The sequence below is a fragment of the Pipra filicauda genome, unplaced genomic scaffold, assembly GCF_003945595.2.
Source record: "Pipra filicauda isolate LSUMZ 115617 unplaced genomic scaffold, ASM394559v2 scaffold139_size1960392_pilon, whole genome shotgun sequence".
NCBI classification, from domain to species: Eukaryota; Metazoa; Chordata; class Aves; order Passeriformes; family Pipridae; genus Pipra; species Pipra filicauda.
In genome coordinates this window covers 228301-249647 of record NW_024103873.1, presented here as the reverse complement: position 1 = coordinate 249647, position 21347 = coordinate 228301, and the positions used below count along the sequence as shown (strand labels likewise).

General features: G+C 46.3%; 1 protein-coding gene across 9 annotated transcripts in view; it reads right to left on the bottom strand.

Annotated features, from left to right (window-relative positions):
* The window catches only part of TMCC1 (transmembrane and coiled-coil domain family 1), a 114808-nt gene that overhangs the window by 61838 nt on the left and 31623 nt on the right, over positions 1–21347 (bottom strand). The window contains exons 3-8 of one of the 9 annotated variants that reach the window (XM_039378464.1): positions 16230–16474; positions 14944–15059; positions 10756–10844; positions 9413–9592; positions 6552–6608; positions 3300–3544 (exon numbers count right to left, since the gene is read on the bottom strand). In XM_039378464.1, the coding sequence (XP_039234398.1) occupies positions 3300–3503 (204 nt within the window). In that variant the 5' untranslated portion in view covers positions 3504–3544; positions 6552–6608; positions 9413–9592; ... (1 more) ...; positions 14944–15059; positions 16230–16474. Of the gene's footprint in view, positions 1–3299; positions 4012–6551; positions 6609–9412; positions 9593–10755; positions 10845–14943; positions 15060–16229; positions 16475–16926; positions 17196–19304; positions 19743–19853; positions 19902–21347 lie in introns of those variants that run through there. The other 8 variants (XM_039378463.1, XM_039378467.1, XM_039378465.1 and 5 more) reach the window with 8 other exon arrangements.

The following is a 21347-nucleotide window of genomic DNA, read 5'->3' as shown; positions in this document are numbered from 1 at the left end:
AAAGCTCCAGGCAGACTCCTTCAATGCTTCTCCCAAGAGGAAACTTTACTCACTGCCTTAGACTAATATCATAACTTATGCTAATACTTTGTAATTACCACCGATGAATATAAGATATCCTAATTTCTGGATGGCTATCACAGAGATCATAAAATCATAGAATCATTTTGGTTGGAAAAGACTTCGAAGATCATCGAGTCCACCCTGTGCCCAGTTCCCACCTTGTCTCCCAGTCCAGATCACAGAGTGCCACGGCCAGGCCTTCCTTGGACACTTCAAGGGATGGGGACTTCACCACTCCCTGGGCAGCCCCTTCCAGTGCCTGAACACCTTCTCCATGAAGAAATTCCTCCTGATGTCCAACCTGCCCCTCCCCTGGCACAGCTGGAGGCCATTCCCTCTCCTCCTGTCCCTTGTTCCCCGGGAGCAGAGCCCGACCCCCCGCCCCGGCTCCCCCCTCCTGTCAGGAAGTTGGAGAGAGTGAGAAGGTCCCCCTGAGCCTCCTTTTCTCCAGGTTGAGCCTCCCCAGTTCTCTCAGTCACTCCTCATACGACCCACTCTCCAGACCCTTCCCCAGCTCAGTTCCCTTCTCTGGACATGCTCCAGCACTGCAATTTCTTGCAGTGAGGGGTCCAAATCTGACCCCAGGATTCGAAGTGCAGCCTCAGCAGTGCCCAGCACAGAGGATAATCACTGCCCTGGTCCTGCTGGCCACACTATTCTAGATACAAGGCAGGTGCCATTGGCCTTCTTACCCACCTGGGCATACCCAGCTCATGTTCATCTGGGGTCACCAGTGCCCCCAGGGCCTTTCCCACTGAGCTGCTTTCCAGCCACCCTGCCCAAAGCCTGGAGTGCTGTGTGGGGTCGTAGTGACCCAAAGGCAGGGCCTGGCACTTGGCCTTGTTGAACCTCACACCGTTGGCCTTAGTCCATTGATCCAGAGTGTCCAGATCCCTCTTCAAAGGAGGGATCTGCAGCGGGGTGACCCCCACTAGATGGGTCACCTGGTCATAGAAGGACCAGGCTGGTCAAACAGGACCTGCCTTTCCTAAACCTGTGCTGGCTGGGCCTGATCCCCTGGCTGTCCTGTACGTGCCATATAATCACACCCGAGATGATCTGTTCCATGATCTTCCCGGGCACTGAGGTCAAGCTGACAGGCCTATAGTTCCCTGGATCCAATGGATGGGCATCAGATTGGCTAACCTCCAGTCATCTGGCAGCTGGTGAGCCAGGACTGATGACAAGATGATGAAGAATGGTTTGGTGAGCTCTTCTGATGGCTCCCTAAGTACCCATGGATGAATCCTATCTGGTCCCATAGACTTATGATGTTTTAATGGTTCAACCAGTCACTAACTACTTCCTCCAGGGTTGCAGGGGGTCCATTCTGCTCTCTGTCCCTGTATACCAGCTCAGGGGGCCCTGAGGATTACCAGCCTTACTGTCAAAGACTGAGGGAAAAAAGGCATCTGCCTTGCCTTGCCTATGTCAGCCTTTTCCTTGTCTTTGGTGACAATGTTCCCCCCTGCATCCAATAAAGAATGGAGATTTTCCTTGGCCCTCCTTTTGTTATTGATGTATTTAGAAAAAATCACATTTTTAATTAACTGTCATAGCAATGGCCAGATTGAGCTCTAGTTGAGCCTTGCCTAATTTTTTCACTATGTGACCTAATGACACACTTTACTCTTCTGAGCTGCCTGCCCCTTCTTCCAGAGGTCATAAACACTCTTTTTTCCCCTGGCTTCCTATAAAAGCTCCCTGTTCAGCGAGGCTGTTCTTCCCTGATGACTTGTCTTTTGGCACATAGGGACAGCCTACTTCTGTGCCTTTATATTTCCTTCCTACAGTGTGTCCAGTCTTCCTGGACCCTTTTATTATTAAGGAGTGTTTCCCAGGGGACTCTCTAAAGCAGTGTCCTAAAGAAGCCTAAGTCCATCCTCTAGATGTCCAAGGTAGAGTTTTTGCTGACCCCCTTCCTTACTTCACTAAGAACTGAAAACTCCATCATTTTGTGGTCACTGTGCCCAAGATGGGCTCCACCCACAACTCCCACCAATATGTGGAAAACATATCACCAAATAATCTGGAAAGATTTTCATTTGGAATATTTCCAAGTAGGTTTTGAGGGGAGAAGAAAAACCATACAAGGGAACAATCACTCTGCAGAGGCAAGGCAACCTCCAGTAGATTGAGGAGATCTTATTCAGCCCCAATCCATCACCAACTAGCCAACAAAAAACTCCACAAAACCGTAGTATACAAAAACAAATTTTCAAAACCAAAAATCTACGTAAGCCTCAGGACTATGCTATCTCAACAGCATCAAACCCCTCAGAATTGTTTCTCTTGGTCCAAGGGTCATGGTCAGATCCTCTTCAATTAAGAGCACACGAACCAGACACCATTTGCACAATGCTTTCTATCTTTATCAAAGGACTTGTCCTCCAATGAACAAGCCTGCAAAGAATTTTAGGAAAATAGAGGTTATAGCTAAAGTTAAATCAGAAAGCTAGTTCTCCAATAAAACAAACAAAAAATCCCTCCAAAATCCAAGAATGTTTCAACTAAATCGATCTGGGTAAAGAGAAAAATAGTAAGATAAATGCTACTTCTTGTTATCATCAATAAGCTGATCTACACAGCTTTGCAAGAACAAGTCACAGAACAGAGACTGTAATTTCAGTGAATGCTTTTCCCACACAGGCAAGACAAACTGAAGGAGACAACAGCGATCCCTTCTCAGCAGAGCAGCCGGGATGATCTAAACCATGTTCAGGCAATCCAGCACTGGAGGTCAGTCACAGGCTGCAGCCCGTGTTCCCAGAGCCTCTCAACAGTCTAAGAGACCAACAGCACCATCTACTCCAACTGGAATTCTTTGCTTTTATCAAACACACAAGAAAATGAGAGAGGAATTCAAAAAGCCATCTAGGTAAATGAAAGGTTTTCTTGCAGGAACTAGTTAACAGTTGCTAAGGAGGACTACTCTGGCTGCTGCTCGGCCCATCACTCCTTGTTTGACTGGGGTGTGCCATCCAACCAACCTAATGTGTTTCAAAAGTAGCTCTTGTTTCACTGATCAAACATATCCAAAATCAGCCACCTGCCATGTGAGAAAATGACTAATGCCTGCATCTTTTAAGCTCTCTGCTTCACCACTGTGGAAGCTTTTGAACACAGTAGCATTAGTGTTTGCTGAAAGAAACCTGCTTTTCAAAACAAGATTTCAAAAGGCTTAAGAAAACATACAAGGAGATCATAAAGATCAAAGGTAAATCTGAGTAACTTACTGCTGCTGCTGCGGCCTCCTCTCCACCTACGTAGATAGAAGAAGCAATCTCCATCACGGACAAGTTTGTGGGAGCATCTGTAGTGGATGATGATCTGGGTCGACCTGACTGAATATCCTGGGCAGACCTTCTGTTGATCTGGGGGCTTCCTTTCGGGGCATCTGCCTTGCCCCACCTGCTGTGCAGGCTCGTCCCTCTCTTCATTTTAGGTGGCACTCTGATCTGCTGAAGCACCCGGTTCAGAGCTGTGGGGTGGGTGGAGACACCATCAATGTCAGCACAGATGCTTTGGCTTTCCAAATCCAGGTCAGGCTCCAGCTCAGCCTGAGCTTGCTGCACATCGTGTGGAGAAACGGACGACCTCCTGCGCTGATGCTGGAACAGGTGCTTCAAGCCTTGACCAATGACATTAATGTTCTCCAAAGCATTATGCGTTATTTTGGATAATTTTTGCTCTGATTCGTGTTGTTTTTTGGTCTCTTGATCTTGGGATTTGCCTCCAGGATCAGGGTCATCACACAACTGTTCAGTGCCAGAGGGCTCCATTGATGACACCCAACAGGTTTATTTGACTATTCATACATAAATACGTCCCCTGTCTTTAAAAGGCTTGTGTTTATTTTGAAAATGCCAAGATTGTCAGCCAATTAGGTGTGCAATTGCTTCAAGAGTGACTACACATGCAGCTGTGCCTCGGTGATCTCATGCTTATCTAATGTTAAACAAAAGAGTCGTTATTACACATCCATGCAGCAAGTAGTGGGTTAAAAATCCAATGTGCAAAACATGCCATTAACAAAACAAACAGTTCTGGGAGCACCCCTCCATGTGGCATTAGTTGCATTTAGGCTGTGAGCAGAAGCCAAAGCTTGTGTGAGACAAGTCACTCTTTGCCCAGCACAAAGGGTACAGGAAAGCAAGAAACGTAAAAAAGCTGTTCAAAAGGGGAGGAGCGAGGAGAAACCAGTGGGGTTTTCATTATTAAGAACAAGCCCACACTAACAGCTAACAGACCATGAGGTTAAACTTTTGAAGAGCATGTTAGTTACTTTGGTAGAATTAATTTTGGACTTTGTCAAAGATATTATATTTTGTGCTTTAAATGTAACATTTGCTCTGCCTACCTGATTTTCCTGTAGAATGCCTAACTCCCAGTATTTAACACATGCAAGAAAACAGAAGATTTCCAAAGGAGTTATTAATTTCCAAATAGCAAGAAATGGCTTATTACTGCCAGTATCCATTGATGGCACTGGAAACTAGACGTGAAAATCTGCCTTCAAGTGAAAACAAGCAAATGAAATGCTTTCAATTGGCACAGTCTTGTCCATAGCTCTCAGAGAAAACAAGAATGCCCTTTAAAAAGTAGATTAAGCAACCAATATGCAAGGGATCAGCACCAGGCATGTGCAGTTCAGCCTCTGGCAGATGAACCACACAGCTTTTCTCCGAGAGCTCAACTCGAGCCATTCCCTGGGCTCAGGCAAGACTGGGTTATATGACAATGCAGCTGAGCACTTGTACAGCAACTACCATGGGAGAAGGTCAGCAAAGAAATGGGGAAGAAAGGGAGGAAGAAGGACACAGTATCCGAAAGAGTTTCACATCAGCACCATGAGATCACATGCTCAGAAGCTGACCACTGTTTTCTACAGGAGAAAACTTTGATTAGGCTTCTATAAACATAGAAACCAGCTCACAGAGGTCTACCTCAATCTTGGCAGAAAGAAGTTTGTGCTTTAAAAAAAATTATTTGAAATGCACCATATGTTTGGGATTTGAGTGCATTCATTTCTATCAAAAAACAGCTGCAGAAACATAATGCATTGAGTTTACAACTGGAGTGCTCTTGATTTTGTGCATCTGAAGCCTAACACAATGGGTTAAACAGATATTCCAAGATGCTTTCCAAATTGCCATCCAAAAATATCAGAAGAGCTGCCTCACTCTCTCTTTTTTCAAGTGTCATTGCTATCAGCTGGAGAGAAGATGAAACTCAGTGCTTACAGAAAACAAAACACCAGAATCATGCAGGATTTTATCTCAGTATTTTGAAGATGCTGTAAGCATTGAGTCTAAATATGCTGGCCAGTTTAATCAGTAACACATTAAATGCAAAGTAATAGTCTACATCTGAGAAAAATATATTTACCCATATTCATGCAGCAATTGCATGGCAGAAGAAAAAAAATGTGCAAAGAACATATTTACATATTTAACAAATTTATGCTTTGGGGGAAAAAAAATCACAAAACTAGATTTTAATTTTTAACCAACAGAACAAATGGTTTAGTGAACAAAATTCACTATTTGAAATAGAAAGAGTCCCCAGATTATTTGCTATATAAAATACAAACCTGACAGTTGACCCATAACTGCCTTTCTCATTTCAGCTAATTCGCTCAGCATGTATTTTTCATTCAGGACTCACTGAAGAACTGCAGTTCTTATCAAAGATGACCAATATACTCTATAACTAGGATTTCTGATCTCCTGCATGCTCTCTATCCAGATTACCATTGATAATGATGTTGGTCTTAAACACCACCACTTCAGTCTAACTAGAGTTCCACACATTATATGCTAGAAAAAATTAACCTGCTTAAATGAACCCTATGGTAATTTACAAGCCAGCCCACAGCGAGCTCACAAACAAGGCACGGCCACGCTGTGTATTCTGGGACAGATTTCTGAAATCACACTGACTCTTTGAGAGGCTGCTAACGGGAGCTTTGTAGTCATCTCCTATTCCTATTTCCATAGGATGAGTCTGTTTGAGCTTGAAAAGAGCTTTGCAAATTGCGCATCTGGTATGGAGATTCTTAAAACTACTTATTTGTTCTAGTATCTACTTTTTGGGGAAAAACTACTCATAAATGTGAAGAACTGTGCATTTGCAGAATTAATTAGCACACATTTTCATTAGGATGCAACTTTTGTGCTCTTTTTTTTTCTCCACTTACAACCACCTTTATATTCTGTTTGAGAGGAATCAGAATACTTTATAGCATGAAGTTCAAAAACATACATTTCTTACTTATAAGAGAATACACTACATCAGGGACAAAATTCATCATTCCGTATACAGCCACACTGAGCAGATGTTGTAACATTATTACATCCCAGAACATCCTAATATAGTCCTTCATTTGTGCAATTATTTCACAGGAGCACTGGGAAACAAAACAGTTCAAAAGGAAAAACTGGTAAACCCAATATTAGATAACTATGAAAGGATAAACTCATACTTGCCTCCATCACTTGCCCTTTAGCATGGCTGATCCACAACAGTCCCTCCACTGAACAAAACTGCAAAAGAAATTGGGTATGAGATACAATTCTGGAAATGGGAGAAAATATGTGCACAAACAACAAAGCGAGCATGATTCCAACTTTTACTTTTTTTAAAGGTATTATTATTTTTTCCATTGAAATGCAAGTGCCCCTGGAAGCTGGACTATTTTAAACTCCTTCAAATCACTGAAGGGATACAAATATAACTGAAGTTAAAACTGAATCTTGCAGAGTTAATCAAGAAGGTCTTGTGAAGGAACATTTTCTCTTGAGGTTCATGGCCACCATCATGTGCTGAAAATGCAGGGAGATGTCAGGACTCCAGCCTGCAAGGTCAGTCTGTCCACAAAGATCTTATCTTCTCCTCCTATCTCATCATTCAAATACTCCAGGCATAGGTCAATCAGCTGGCTCGTGTTTACCTGGAGTTCACCTCACAGAAGGTGAGAGCTGTGAGCACTGGGTCACACCTGCACTGCCACAGCTCATCTCCCAGGGCAGCCCCTGCCCTGGGCACGGCAGGGCCCCCACACCCAGCCCACCTGTGCTGTGACCTTCACACAGAGGGCTCCAAGGTGTGAATCCCGTCTGGGCAAAGCCTTCACACCCAAGGACACCCCCAGGCTCTGCTCTGCTCCAGGAGGGAACAGAGCATTCCAGGGTGAATTCCAAGGTCTTTTTAACCTTGCTGTGAGCAGCCCAAGGTAAGGGCAGGTGCTTGGCAGGAGATGACAGGAGGGCAGCTGACAGCAGACACAGTGACTGCATTTCTCCAGCCAGACTCACAGACTATTCTGAAATACAGTCAGATCACCCAGATTTTCCAAAGGTGATTAGTTATTCAACCAGTTCTTGAAAACAGGGACACAAGCTTCAGAATACACTATCCTTCAGAAGAACACTGCAAGAACTCTGCATGACTGGGTGTAGTGGGTTGACCTTGGCCAGACACCAGGTACCCACTAAAGCTGCTCTCTCACTCTCCCTCTGTGACTGGACAGAGAGAGAAAAAAACCAGCCAAGGATTCATGAGTAGAGACAAGAGCTGGGAGAGGTCACTTACTGATTAACTTCACGGGCAAAACAAGACTCGAAGTGGGGATAGTACTTATATTTGATACTAACAGGATAAGAGCCAAAGAGTGAGAAATAAAACAGTCTTAAAAACACCTTCCCCCCACCCCTCCTTCCACATTCTCCCTCCTCCCCCCCAGCGGTGCAGGGGGACGGGAATGGGGATCACGATCAGTTGTTGTTTCTGCCGCTGCTCAGGGAGAGGAGCTGGAGCCCTTCCCCTGCCCCCGTGGGGTCCCTCCCATGGGAGACAGTCCTGGATGGATCTCTCCAGCGTGAGTCCATCCCTCGGGCAGCAGCTCTTCCCAACCTGCTGTCCCGTGGGTCACTCCTCCATGGGGTCAGTCCTTCACGGATGAGCTGTACCGGTGTGGGTCCCCCACAGGGGCCACAAGTCCTACCCACAGCTCCGGCACCTGGAGCACTCCTCCCTCTCCTTCTGCACTGACCTTGGTGTCTACATTGTTATTCCCATGTTCCCACTCCGCTCTTCCCTGGCTGGAATTTTTTTCTGCACCGCAACCTTATGTTCTTAAATATGATATCACAGGGGTGTTACTATTACTCCTGGTTGGCTTGGCCTTGGCCAGCGGCAGGAATTCTGTCCTGGAGCCTGCTGGCATTTGCTCCACGGAACAGGAGAAGCTTCTGGCAGCTTCTAACAGAAGCCACCCCTGTAGCCCCCCTGCTACCAAAACCCAGCCACAGAAACCCACTACACTGGGGTATTTTGACTATTTTATTACATGCCAAATTTCCACCTTCAAGAAAGTAAGAGAGAAAGAAAGGGTTACTCAGAACTACTGAAGTGGGATCCCAGAATATGAAAAAAGTGATGACAGCAAATATTAAGAACTTAGAAAAAATGAATGAATGCATTTTTGAAAAAGATCTTGACATAGAAGAAATTTCATTTCTATACTAGCATGAGTGGGAAACTAGGCACAGTATGTGAAGTATTGGTCACACATGAGGTGCTGCTAACAGAACTTCAGAACCACTTTGTCTTTTTTTAGTTTTAATGTTATTTTTTATTTACAAGAACTGTAAGAGCTTCTGTCAGCAAGATCTTCAGCGATATTGAGATACACCCTAAGGTACTGCAGAACCTGCAGGTCAACAGGTCTTTTGGCTCAAATTAGTCCACAGCTGCCATAGTCCAGAGACCACATCCCAGAGTGCCCACAGGTGGGCCCCAAGAGGCACAGGCACCAAAAGTACCTGTACTATCCCCCCTGTGAATCACAGTCCTCACTGACACACCACCAAATCACCCATTTTGTATCAGAACCTCAGTTTTTTTCTGAATTTTGAAAAACTACTGCACTGGGCTAATCAAAATTCCTTCACTTCCTGGTACTTACAAAGGGTACACACAATCTTAGCTTTAATTTTTTTCCCCAATTCTTCCCACTCTATCACTTTTCTTTATCAAATACTTTGTGACATGGAAATTTCAAAAAATTTGATGAGTATCAGTCTGAAAAGACTCTGGTCCATTAGATTTTAGTCAGACTTTTTTGAAGTGAAAGTTTACTCTCTCTTGCAATCCTGGTCAACATTAGTATCAGCAAAAAGTAATTTTTCCTTAGATGCGTGAATGTACTTAAAATGTGAGGAACAGAGTTCCCAACTCAGCAGACAAACAATGAAGATCTGCATATTAGTTGTGGGGATTTTAATAACATGACTTAACTCTCTCCATTCCAGCATGCAGTAAAGTCAAACAATTGCTGTGAGATTACCGAGGACTCGAGCAGGGACAACAATGACACAGACATCAGTCCCAGGTGCACAGCCCAGAGAGGCAGCAGTGGCTGGGCCCATTCCAGTGCTGGGGGCACACTCACTGCAGCTCAGAGCCCCACAGACCAGAGGATGACCAGAGGGTGAAGACGAGTGAAGATCTGTGATGTTTTGGAAAACTGTGTAGGGAACAGAGAGAAAACGTGATCATCAGCACAATCTGCCCTGCTCTCTACTCAGAGGTGGGGAAAGCTCCAGGCTCCTGTGGACCACGACAAGGAAAAACTGCAACAGCAATATACGCTCCTAAGCGTCTGTCTCATTTAAAATGCAACTTGAAGCACTGAGACCTGTTTGTCGAAACTAACCCCAGTTCATTGTTGGAAGAAACCATTTTTTAAGCTGCTTTATCAATTTTCACTACTGCAGAGACACACAGCAGCAGCTAAATGTTGCACCAGAATCCACCGTGTCACTAACACGGTTAAGATAAGCTTTGGAGGTATTCATGTCACAGGCAGGAGCCTATACTGAGCCTCTCCAGAGTATCAGAGCAACAGTAAAAGCCTACCTTCAAATCTTAAATGGATTCTACACAGGCAAAGGTGAAATGGAGTAATTCAGTTTCTTTTAGCTTCCCCTCTTTAAACAAATCTTTCGCTGGAATGAATTCAATTCCTTGAAGCATCTCAAATGTTTCTGTGGTCAGTTGCACTCCTATTATCGACTTTTCCTATTAACATTTACATTATCTGGATCTGATTCTTCAGTCTCTGGAAAAACGCAACTTTACTAGGCCATGGCAAGCATTTTGGCAGGATCTTTTCAGGAGAGGAAGGGGTAGGAGAGCGAGATCAAAGCTGCTCTTATCTCCTCATCGCCTGTCTGCAAAGAGATACTGCCACTTTCAGTGTGTCAAAGCTGACTCAAATGTCAGGAATCAGTGAACCACAAAGTGGAAATACCAGTACTTTCATTCCACTTCCAAGAGAAGACAAAAGGTTACACTATAGTTATTTCTGGCATTAAAGAGAAACTTCTAAGCATGCTAGTCATAAAAAAAAAGAAGAGATGGCCTTTCATTTTAACTCCTAGCAGATCCATCTTTGACAATGCCAGCACTGAAGCTGGCAAGATTTAGCACCTCTAGTTTTAAAAGAAAGGTTTATTCCAGGCTTGGACTCGTAAGCAGGTTAAAGCAAGCTAAATTAGCAGGCTTGTAAAGAAAGATATCATCTACCACCAACCCACACTATGTGCGATTTTAACATGTGCTTTTAGCCCTGAATTTTGGAAAGTATCGTATTTACAATGATTCGTGAAAGAAGAAAGTAGAGCTAACCTGGCACAGAGTGGTAAAATACTCCCTCTGATGACTCAAAACCAGCATTTTCTCTGATCTTTGAGAAGTGTTGACTCAAATCACCGAGACTACAAGACAGATCAAATGAAGTTTTCATTTGGCTCAGCAAAATCACAATGCCATTCCCACTGATTGAGTACTCTGGCTACCGGGCATATAAAAGCCTTCCACCAATACTTGGCATCAGATGAGTTACAGTTTTCAAAAACTAACGAAAACCATACTTGGTCCCAAAATGGGGAAAAGTCTACTAAAATCCACCCCACTGATAACCATCCCCACACTGCAACCCAGACCTCTAACAGGTCTGCCCAACACGGTGCACCTTAACCTCTCTCTGCTGCCATTCAATCTCAGACTCTAAGGAAGTACCACATCTCCTATGTGATGGTTCCCTCCATGTTGTTGAGAATGATACCTGAAAACCTCCATGGTCTGAAGACCACTGTCATTGCAAAAGTCTGCCTGCAGGCTGCAGAACCTGATAGCTCTTTGCACCACTGTTGCTTAAAACGTGACACAAATCAGGCAGGACAGAAATTCTGACCAGAAGTTAACAGCCCTCATTAACAGTTTATGCTGCCCTACCACTTCCAAACTGGCTTTTGCAATTCACAATATGACAGCTTCATCCTGCCCTTCAGAAGAAAACTCTCCTTCAAGACAGCTAGTCCAGGGAGCTGTTAATTAAGTGAAACTCAAAAAATTATATTAGTATAAGAGTAATGGCCTTAATCTGGGGCTTATTTGTTTAAATGGATTTTTCTAATCAAGCAATAGCAAATTCATCCCTGCAGTGCTACAAACAAGATGTTTGGGTTGCCCATCAAACACTGCTTGCAGATATTCAGCCAGCACTTGCAGGAGGCTGGCAGGACCTATCAGTGAAAGACCATGTGTACCCTAAAGGGCAGGAACAGCGGCAGCCTGGCCCGCGTGCCTCAGGGACCCGCGTGAGAAGAGCCACGGACACACCTGTCCCGTGGCACACGGACACACCTGTCCCGTGGCACACGGACACACCTGTCCCGTGGCACACGGACACACCTGTCCCGTGGCACACAGGTACCTGTCCCGTGGCACACGGACACACCTGTCCCGTGGCACACGGGTACCTGTCCCGTGGCACACGGACACACCTGTCCCGTGGCACACGGACACACCTGTCCCGTGGCACATGGACACACCTGTCCCGTGGCACACAGGTACCTGTCCCGTGGCACACGGGTACCTGTCCCGTGGCACACGGACACACCTGTCCCGTGGCACACGGACACACCTGTCCCGTGGCACACGGACACACCTGTCCCGTGGCACACGGACACACCTGTCCTGTGGCACATGGACACACCTGTCCCGTGGCACACGGACACACCTGTCCCGTGGCACATGGACACACCTGTCCTGTGGCACATGGACACACCTGTCCCGTGGCACACGGACACACCTGTCCCGTGGCACACGGACACACCTGTCCTGTGGCACATGGACACATCTGTCCTGCAGCACAAAGACACTGCCGGGCCTCTTCTCAAGTGCCAGGGAAGGAGACAGGCACAGCCACAACTCCCCATCCCCGCAGAGCAACGCCATTTGGAATAGGAGCCACATTAGCTGTCCATCAACTGCTACCACACGGAGCTGTGAATTCCCTACTTTTTTCACTTTTTGGACTTCTGCCATAAAAATACTGATGGCCATCTATGGTCCTTTTCTTCTGTTAGGTTTAATCATGCGTTTTTAGAGAATACTCGAAAATTGCACAAACACAGCACAGCTAAGCAGCCACACTCACAAATATGGTGCTCTTCAATATCCACCTCCACATCCAGCTGCACAGACAGTAATTTGGTATAAAGAAACTGGGCTTGATGATTTGCTTGCCAGTGGGAATCAAGTAGTCATGCATTTAAAACCTCAGCCAAAATCAGAATGTTTCCTCCCACATTCATGGCAGAATCCACATGAAATGTTCGACAAAATCTTTACCCAAAGTAGCACAAAAAGGGAGCATATTTGTTTGAAATAAGGCTGAAATTTACCTACCACTGAGAAGGTGCAGGCTTATAACCAGCCAAAACCAAGACCCAAGTTAATGCCTCCTTACAGAGCCATCGCTCAACTTGGGTGCCCCCCAGAACTCCCTGGTCACTTGCTGCAGAGCAACTTTGCAGCTGATTGGGCCCCCAGTATGGGTACATGGGTGGTTATACCACCTGCTACACTGGGTTGGTCTTCCCTAGGTGCAGGGCTTTGTGTTTCTCTTTGTTGAACTTCGTGAGTTTTCTGCCTGCTTATTTCTCAAGCCTATCCAGGTGCCTCTGAACGGCAGCACAATCATGAGGTCTATCACTTCTCATCTTGTATCACCTGCAAAATTCCTCACAGTGCACCTGGCCCCATGATTATTAGGCTATCAGTGAAGAGGTTAAACAGTACCGCACCCAGTACTTTTCCCACAAACTGAAATTGCACCAGAAGCATTTAAAGGACTTTGGTAAATCAGAACCAAAACTTCATCTTTCAACACAACCAGCTGAAAACTAACTCCCACAGCAAAAGTGTGACCAGCATGGGAACTGTTCTGCAGAGCAGCAAGCAGCTACTGCTACAGTTTCCCATTCCCCAAGTCCCACTCCTTTACCTTAGGGTGCTCTGCAGCCCAAGCAGTCAAACTTGTCACAAGTGTTCAATGTGAACTCACCAAGTTCTTTTGTTACAGTAAGGCTTACGTATCCGGTACATCTTCCTCAATGATTTAATGTATTTAAAGCATTTAATGTAAATCGACAGCCACCAGAGCTAGAGGCTACCCCAGCTGAAAGCCAACAGAGGGAAAGACCACAGCACCACATACTTTGGAGGGCCTGGCTCCCACCAACAAACCTTTTGCCTTACTAGTCAGTCAACCATCACTGGCCTGAATAAGTCCAGTCATAACTGATTCTGACCCAAAGCTGCTCTCTGTTAATTTCTCCCATTTAAACCATTATTCAGCCTCAGAAACATGCCAAGGATACTCTCTGCTCTTCACAGACAAGTGACACTACCCCTTATGACTGTGACCCAATTGCTCAGCGGGCAGTGATTTACAAACATGGACACTATGGGTGTAGCATTTCCAGCAATCCCAGAAAAGGCCATAGTCTTTTTGCTCCAAACTAGTATAACTGGGGATCATGAAAAACACATTTATTTGCTACCAGGATAATCACCATGGTAACTGGCTTCCAGGAAAATAACAGCCAACAACTTCAGGACAAAGGCCACTATGAGACTTGTTAAGGACACCATCAGCTCACATAAACCCAACCGATAGTGAAATTTGCCAAACTTATCTCTGAAGAAACTGTACATAGACACCTGCAAACTTCCTGTCATAACTCATCGCACCAGCTGAACCATTGGCACTATCGTCCATCTCAACACTGCAGCGCCCTTTAATGTTCTTTGAAGTTTTTAGATACTCTGTAGGTAGTTTTAAGGCAATATTCAAAATGTACACAATTTCATCTTTCGGACCACTTCTTATATCAAAAGAAAACTTGATCCTACACTCAAATTCCTTGTCACTCCACACATTAGTATTCACTTTTAGTTATATTAGTTTGAATAATGAAACTGCAACACTTAAGCTATGTTTTTCATGAAACTGAATGTTTTACAAAGGGAGGTCAACCTCCTCTTACAGTTAAGGAAATAAAGATTAGTACTCTGCTTCGGATATACCCTCAAGGAGACATGGAATCTATGCATTCTTACAGGTTTTCAGAGATCCTGCAGGGATTGTTCTATTTTAACAGAGGAGCAGCTTTTTTGGGAAATATGCACCAATTTTAATTGATGAGATTACAGAGATCATAACTTATTTATGTACAACTAAAAAAATGCGCCACAAAAAAATGGGTTACACAATCCATGTCCTTGGTACACCGTGTAAAGGACCACTAAGATGGCAACAGGCAGCTCAGCAAACCACTCCTGGTGTGTTTCTACAGTTTCCATGAAAGCAGCTCACAGGAAACAAACCCACTTCTCTCCCCAGTGCTATTTTAGCACACTGCCACAGCCAAATAATACTGCCCAGGTACACTGAGAAACACATTTAAAGTGTGCTGCACCACGTTTTGCCCACTCGTAACAGAGAGTCTCACTGAACTGCCAGACCTTGGCTCCAGCTCTGCTTGCAGGGGAACGATGGAGGAATTCCTTCAGCACAGGTAAGGATTGATTCCCTTCCCAGCCACAGCACTTCACTGCCAGTCACAGCCCATTCTGCCTTCCTGTTACAGGAACAACACCATCAGGCTGTTTTTAGCCAGACAAGGAGGTACGTAGATCTCTGTACCTTTCAGTATCATCTCAGCCTGAATCACTGGAGCTTTTATCAGTAAAGCTTAGAAAAGTGTGTTTTCTGCTAAATGCATCCTGTACAGCAATGTGGCATGCTGAATGATTCAGTCAGGTAGCTACTTTCAGCATAATAATTTTCCTTTTTAAACAAAGCCCACTGTTGAATAATGTCTCTTCTGGAAGCCAGAGACATGTGTGTTTGGCTGCCTTTCACTGTAACCCCCCATTAACTGACCAGACCACCACTGCCCTGGACTGTTGGCATCTACATCATGGGAGGGATAACCATGTCCAAGTACTTTACAGCAGGAACAGACGTTATCAGTGCACACTGGCCTCTCCTAAACTCATTCAGAGGAAGTTAGCCAACTTCCTCATTCCAGGTTTAGAATTTGATATGTAAAGACAGACAAAAGCCTCCAGGCAAAATACAGCTGTGAAAGCTGGTGACTCTCTGTGCTTCTCAAACGGCCGAGGTTGTACCTGGGTGGGACAAACCTGCACAGTGACAAGGCAAAGCCCATCCAGCTCTGCTATTCTTGTACATCACGGGCACATTGTCCTATGAGACTGCTGCTTTCTGTCAGCAGATAGCACTGTGCTAGCAACTGTGCCCATAAAGGGAAGCAAAACTTCCTTCTTTCTTAATCTTCCTTCCAGCTACTTCACAATTGGATGGAGGTACATTGTAACTTTGTGTGAGCACTTTATCTAACTAAACACTGTGACCTCCCAGTGCATTTCAATGGCTACTAAATGTCGGTCACAGGCTTCGAAGGAGAAAATGTCTGCAGACCCTGGTAGCATTTAGGAACTGAATGGACGAGCAGTAAAGGCTCAGGTCAAACAACCAAGCTTTTCTCAAGAGAATCTTTTGAATACTCCCACGGCAGGTTCAAACAAGGTCACTCTCCTTACAGTGCCAGCTGGATACTGTGGTGCTCCTATAGCCTCACTGTGCATATGTATATTCTATTGCTAAAACCATGCATAAGGGTGCACACCAATTTGAATCTAGAAAATGTACACCTAGAGCCTCCTTTGCCCTAATCAGATGGCCTTTCTTCTCACGTATTCTAAGTTATAGCAGCCATACATACCTCAAAATTGCTCAAGGTAGCTCGTCTCTTTGCATAGATATGCTCACAGTTGTAATCCAAATGTCTTCAATAGAGGTCTAACTTAAAAAAGTTTAGAAGTGTAAATTCCACAGGAAATAGGAAAGTTGGGGAGAGAAGGAGATACAATTTATCAGCTTCTACATTTGCAGACATCTGCAGTCGGTACTGTAGGTCATTTTCAGAGTAAATCTTGGCAACAAAGCTTCTTTGTAGAGGAGAAAGACCTGCCAAAATTAACAAGCATAGTAAGAAACACCATTAATACCTGATAAACAACAAAACAGCACACAGATTCAGTCCCCCTCAGAGCAAAGAATTAACTAATTTGAAATACTGTGTTTCTGCTAGCTTTGATGCATTTAAAATCAGAAGCAGCCTCTGAAGTTACTTCATATTCCAAGTACTTGAATCTAATAAATTATCTCAAGGACAGAAATTCTCTAAGCATTCAAATAATATTTGATCATGTCAGAGTATGCAACGCTACACCACAACAGGGAGTGCCTTGTTTCAGACAAACCACAGCTCACCAAATGCCTTGATGTTCACCACATATTTTCACACAAGAGTAGTTGTGTGACCAGTGTCAGAGTAAAGAATTAAGCTGCTGTCCAAAACAAGGACTAACACAGAGCATGATGGAAGCCCCAACACAGCATGTACATAAGGTACGTACCTGGGGAGTTCCTGCACAGCGTAAATGTTCAGGAGTGTTGGCAAACTCCTGAACTTCTCTGGTTTGGATTAAGTTAATAAAATGTAAACTCTTCTGGGGCAGAGACCTTCTACTCTGTCTTCGCATTTCACATAGTATGTCAGATCTAGCTTCCAAATCAAAGCTGTTCAATGTTACTGTGATACAACTGGTTTTTACTCTTGGTACAACAGTAGGATTCTTCTTTATAAATAAAAAAGGTCAACTAGATCTGCATTATCATGAAATGATTCTGAAAGTATGAAGACATTTCATTTTGCAAAAAAGACTAACTCCACACAATTGCTTGTTTCTTTCTTTCCTTTTTCCTTAACATGCTTGGCTGGAGGAACAATTTTAAGAATTTGGAGCTTAAATTCAAACTTAAAGAACTAGCTTGCTGTGCTGTGACAATATCCAGGGTCTCAACTGTTTAGGGGGGTTAAGAATTTTAAGGATTTAAACATAGCAGAATACTCAGTTTCTAGTAGTGCAGACACCACCTTCACATTCCAATTCATCACCCATCTTTGCTCTTCACAAAGATGCCAATTATAGGAAACATTGTGCTGAGTTCACAGACTTGCTGAGGGTGGAAAGGACCTCTGGATGTCACCTGGGCCACCCAAGGCTTGTTGCCTACAAACCACTTTAACAAGTCTCACTGCTGAGATTCCGCCCCAGAGAGGTAACACAACTCCAACTCTCATGGAGAGCACACAACCTTCCCCACAGCAACCAGCTCTCATCAGGCCTCAGGGGACAGGCAGAGGGAGAACCACTTGCCATGTTTCAGAGGTGAGGAGACTCAAGGTCTGTCAAGGGGAAGTCACTCTGCCAGTTCACCTGAGCAACAGCGTACACTCGGTGAATCCCTGTCCCAAAGCCCAGCTCTCACCAGCAGACGACAGCTATGGAACTGACTGAGAACACACCACACCAGAGAACTGCACTCCCCAGCAGGAGAGACTCCTCCCCCAGAGCTCTAAGCAAAAATTCCTAGAAACCCAGCCCAAGATGTTATCACGCCAGCTGTTTTTGAATGGTTCACAAACAATTCTCTGAAAGACCAGACAAGACACTACCACGAGGTTTGCCTGTCGGCAGTACAGCCCCAGCCAGGCACAGGCCAATCACCAAAGCAGAAGAGGAGCTGCCTTGCTAGATACAACCCATTTCCTACAGAAAGCATCTCTCTAAACACACAAAACCAAAACTTGTAGTCCTCCAATGATTTCTCTTTTGTATCTGAGTTAGATGCAGGTTTTAATTATTGGAACTTTAGCTATGATTAAGTAAGATGTGAGAGAGCCCAAACCATGACAACAGAACTGCTTAAAAAAACAAACTCAGTAACTTTTATGTGGTAGATGGATGCGGGGAAGCCCCAAACTTTAAAAAACTTGAAGTTGCAATTTCTTTCTAGTGCAAAATCCCCACAAAGCAGATCTTCCTCCATCTTCAGTTTGCTTCCATATTTTGGATCTTCCAGATCGGCTGGGTGGGTTTATCAGGCAGTTGAACTGGACACAGTGGATACGAAGCTCCAATAAACTTGTCCATTTGATGCAGGAACCCTGTGAGGCTGTGAAGTTGCTGAGCAGCACAAGTCCTGCAAGTTGGAGAACCCCACTGTCCCCAGACAAGAGAGGGGAGAGTGCCCCAGCACCAAGACAGGAATAGTCCTCCCAGTGAGTACACTGGGCTTCCCTTGCCTCCAGACACTTCCAGATGGACAAAGAACCTACCCCAGGAGGAGGATCGTCCTGTGACCAAACATAGAGTCACCTGCCATGTGTTAACCTCGTGTAAGACAGGGCTGGCAGTGAGCAGCAGGAACAGCACTGCTCGCTCCCCAGGATCAGAAGGAGCCTGTGGCACTCGCTCAGGTCAAGGCATCACTACTTCAGTGGCCACACCTGTAGCCTGGATCGTTACTAAGGGCTTCCACCTTGCAGAAACACCTGATTTTAAGGTTTGTGGATGATGGACACTTTCTGATGCTAGTTACCTTCTGATGGCAATTACCCTCTTTCTCCTCTAGGCTTCCACTCAGATCTTATACCTTCAGTTCACACCTTTACACCTTCTGCTCACCAAGAAGCCTCCTTAAGCATCCTTACTGATAGAGTCCTGTTGTGAAAGCAATGCCTCCACCCGCAATACAAGCTTCATACATCAGGTGCTTCTGTACCACTGGTGGCAGCAGCTGCACACACAGATTGCACACAGCATCAACTCCAAGTCTCTGACTTTTGGTACTTGGAATGCTCTGAAGCTGCTGCTTTACATCTTAAGTTCTTTACTTTAGGGGCCTGTTCCCGACAACCTGCTTTTAAACTGGCAAAATCTGAGCTCACCATGAAATAATTCTTGTCTTAACGATCTCATCAAAGATAGCCAAAGCGGGCAGGAATCGGTGAAGCGAACACACGCTTCAGCCACCGCCGAACCAGCGCGGGGGCCGCGGCGGCGCCTCCCGAATCCACAGCACCGGCCATAGGCGCGCGGGGCCGCCCCCGGAGGGGCCGGGGGATCGAAGGGACCAGGGGGATCGCGCAGGCAGCGGGGATGGCGGAAGGGGCCGGGGGACCGCTCGCCGCCGCCGGGCCGGGGAGTGCCTCCGCACAGGCCAGGCCAGGCCAGGCCAGCGCGGCCCCGCCGCTCACGCCGCCCGGGCCCTGCCCCCCGGGCCGCGACCCCGAACCGGCCGCAGGACTGGGACAGCGGTGGTGGGAGAGCGCGGCCGAGCGGCGGATCTGAGGGCGGGGGAGGCTCCCGCGACGGGCGCAGCCAGGGCCCGGCCCGGCGAGGTCCCCTCACTCCGTCCCGCGGACCCGGGTGCACCCCCGCCCCGCTCCCGGCCCCGCTCCCGCTCCATTCCCGCCCCCGGTGTGCCGGTCACTCACCGGCCGAGCGGCGGCCGCTCCATCCCCGCGCGCCGCCACCGCCCGGCCCGGCCGCGCGACGTCGCGCGTGGGGCGGGGCCGGGCGCGTGCGGCGGCGTCACCGCGGGGGCGGGGCCTGCGGGGGGGCATGGCCGCGCCCACAGCGCCTGCGCGCCGGGGCCGCGCTCTAGGGCCCGGTCCCCTTCCCATTCCCATCTCTGGGCCCAGCTCCCCTCCCGCCCCTCCGGGTCCTGCCCGCGGGGCGGCTCTCGGTCCCCGTGCTGCGGCACCGGCGGGCTGCTCGCACCTCCAGGAATGTTTTTTTCCCGACTCTCCTGTTTCGTCTCCCGCAGTCCCTTCCCGCCGGGCCAGGCCCCGCAGGCACAGCTGAGCCCCCCTGTGTGGCTGCTCGGCTTAAGCCCCGATACCCCAGCACTGGTGTGTCACTCCCACACTGGTGTGTCATCCTCACACAGCTGTGTCACAGCCCTGAAGAAAGGGCTCTCTCTGGTGGCGGCACCACTGAGGGGCTCTGCGAAGGATTCAGCGACGGCACTGAGTTGCAAACTGTGCCTTCCAGTTTGCTGTAGGGAATTGGCACCGGGGGAGTGGCACTGTGTGTGTTTCAGAAGCTCCTTGACCAGCTGCCTCTGCCTCCCACCCGCGTTTCTGTGGAGCAGTGTCAGGTGTGTGCTCTGCAGAGACACCGCTCGCCTCGTCTCAGACGGTGCATCAGCCATCAGGACCGTCCCTCTGTCGCAGCAGTATCACCTGAGGTGACATGCCTGGGTATTTTTAGAAGGCTGCACCCTTTCTGGAAGCTGATTCAGTGAGATATTTGCCTTGATCTGTATTTGTCTGATGCAATTAATGCATTGTTGGATCAAGAGTTGGACTTGATGATCTCAGAGATCTTTTCTAACCTGGTTGATTCTATGATTCTATGATTTGGCTGCAAAAAGTTAGAACTTACACAACTTGACTTTTATTTCAAACCAGTGCTCATTACTTCTTACATTTTTTCACATAAAGCTCAAGAATTAATTACAACAGCCAATGCCTTCCCAGCATCTTCTTGCTGGCAGTGTCGCTCACGGGCCAGGTGTAACACTCCAACCCTGGGAACTGCTGGCTCGTGGGATTGGCTATGAGTTTTACTTTAATATATAAATATAAGATTCTTTAATACCTCGGGAGAGCATCAAGAAAATAAGCCATGGGCTTGTTCCCACAAAATTTCTTTAATAATTTAGGGGAATAAATAAGGGAATTTGGCCAAAGTTCAAAAGGACACCACACAAGCTAGACAAAAATGTTCCACTACAATACAGATTCAACATACATTATTAAGCCACAACCCTAAAGTCAAAATCCAGTAAAGCAACAACACTTAAGGCAAAATTCAACGAATTCCACAACACTTAAATCAAGATCCAATCCCTCCAGCTCCAAATCACCCCAAGCATCAAGAAAGGAGCAGAGAGACAGAAGCAGAGGGATCAAGAAGAGTGAAGG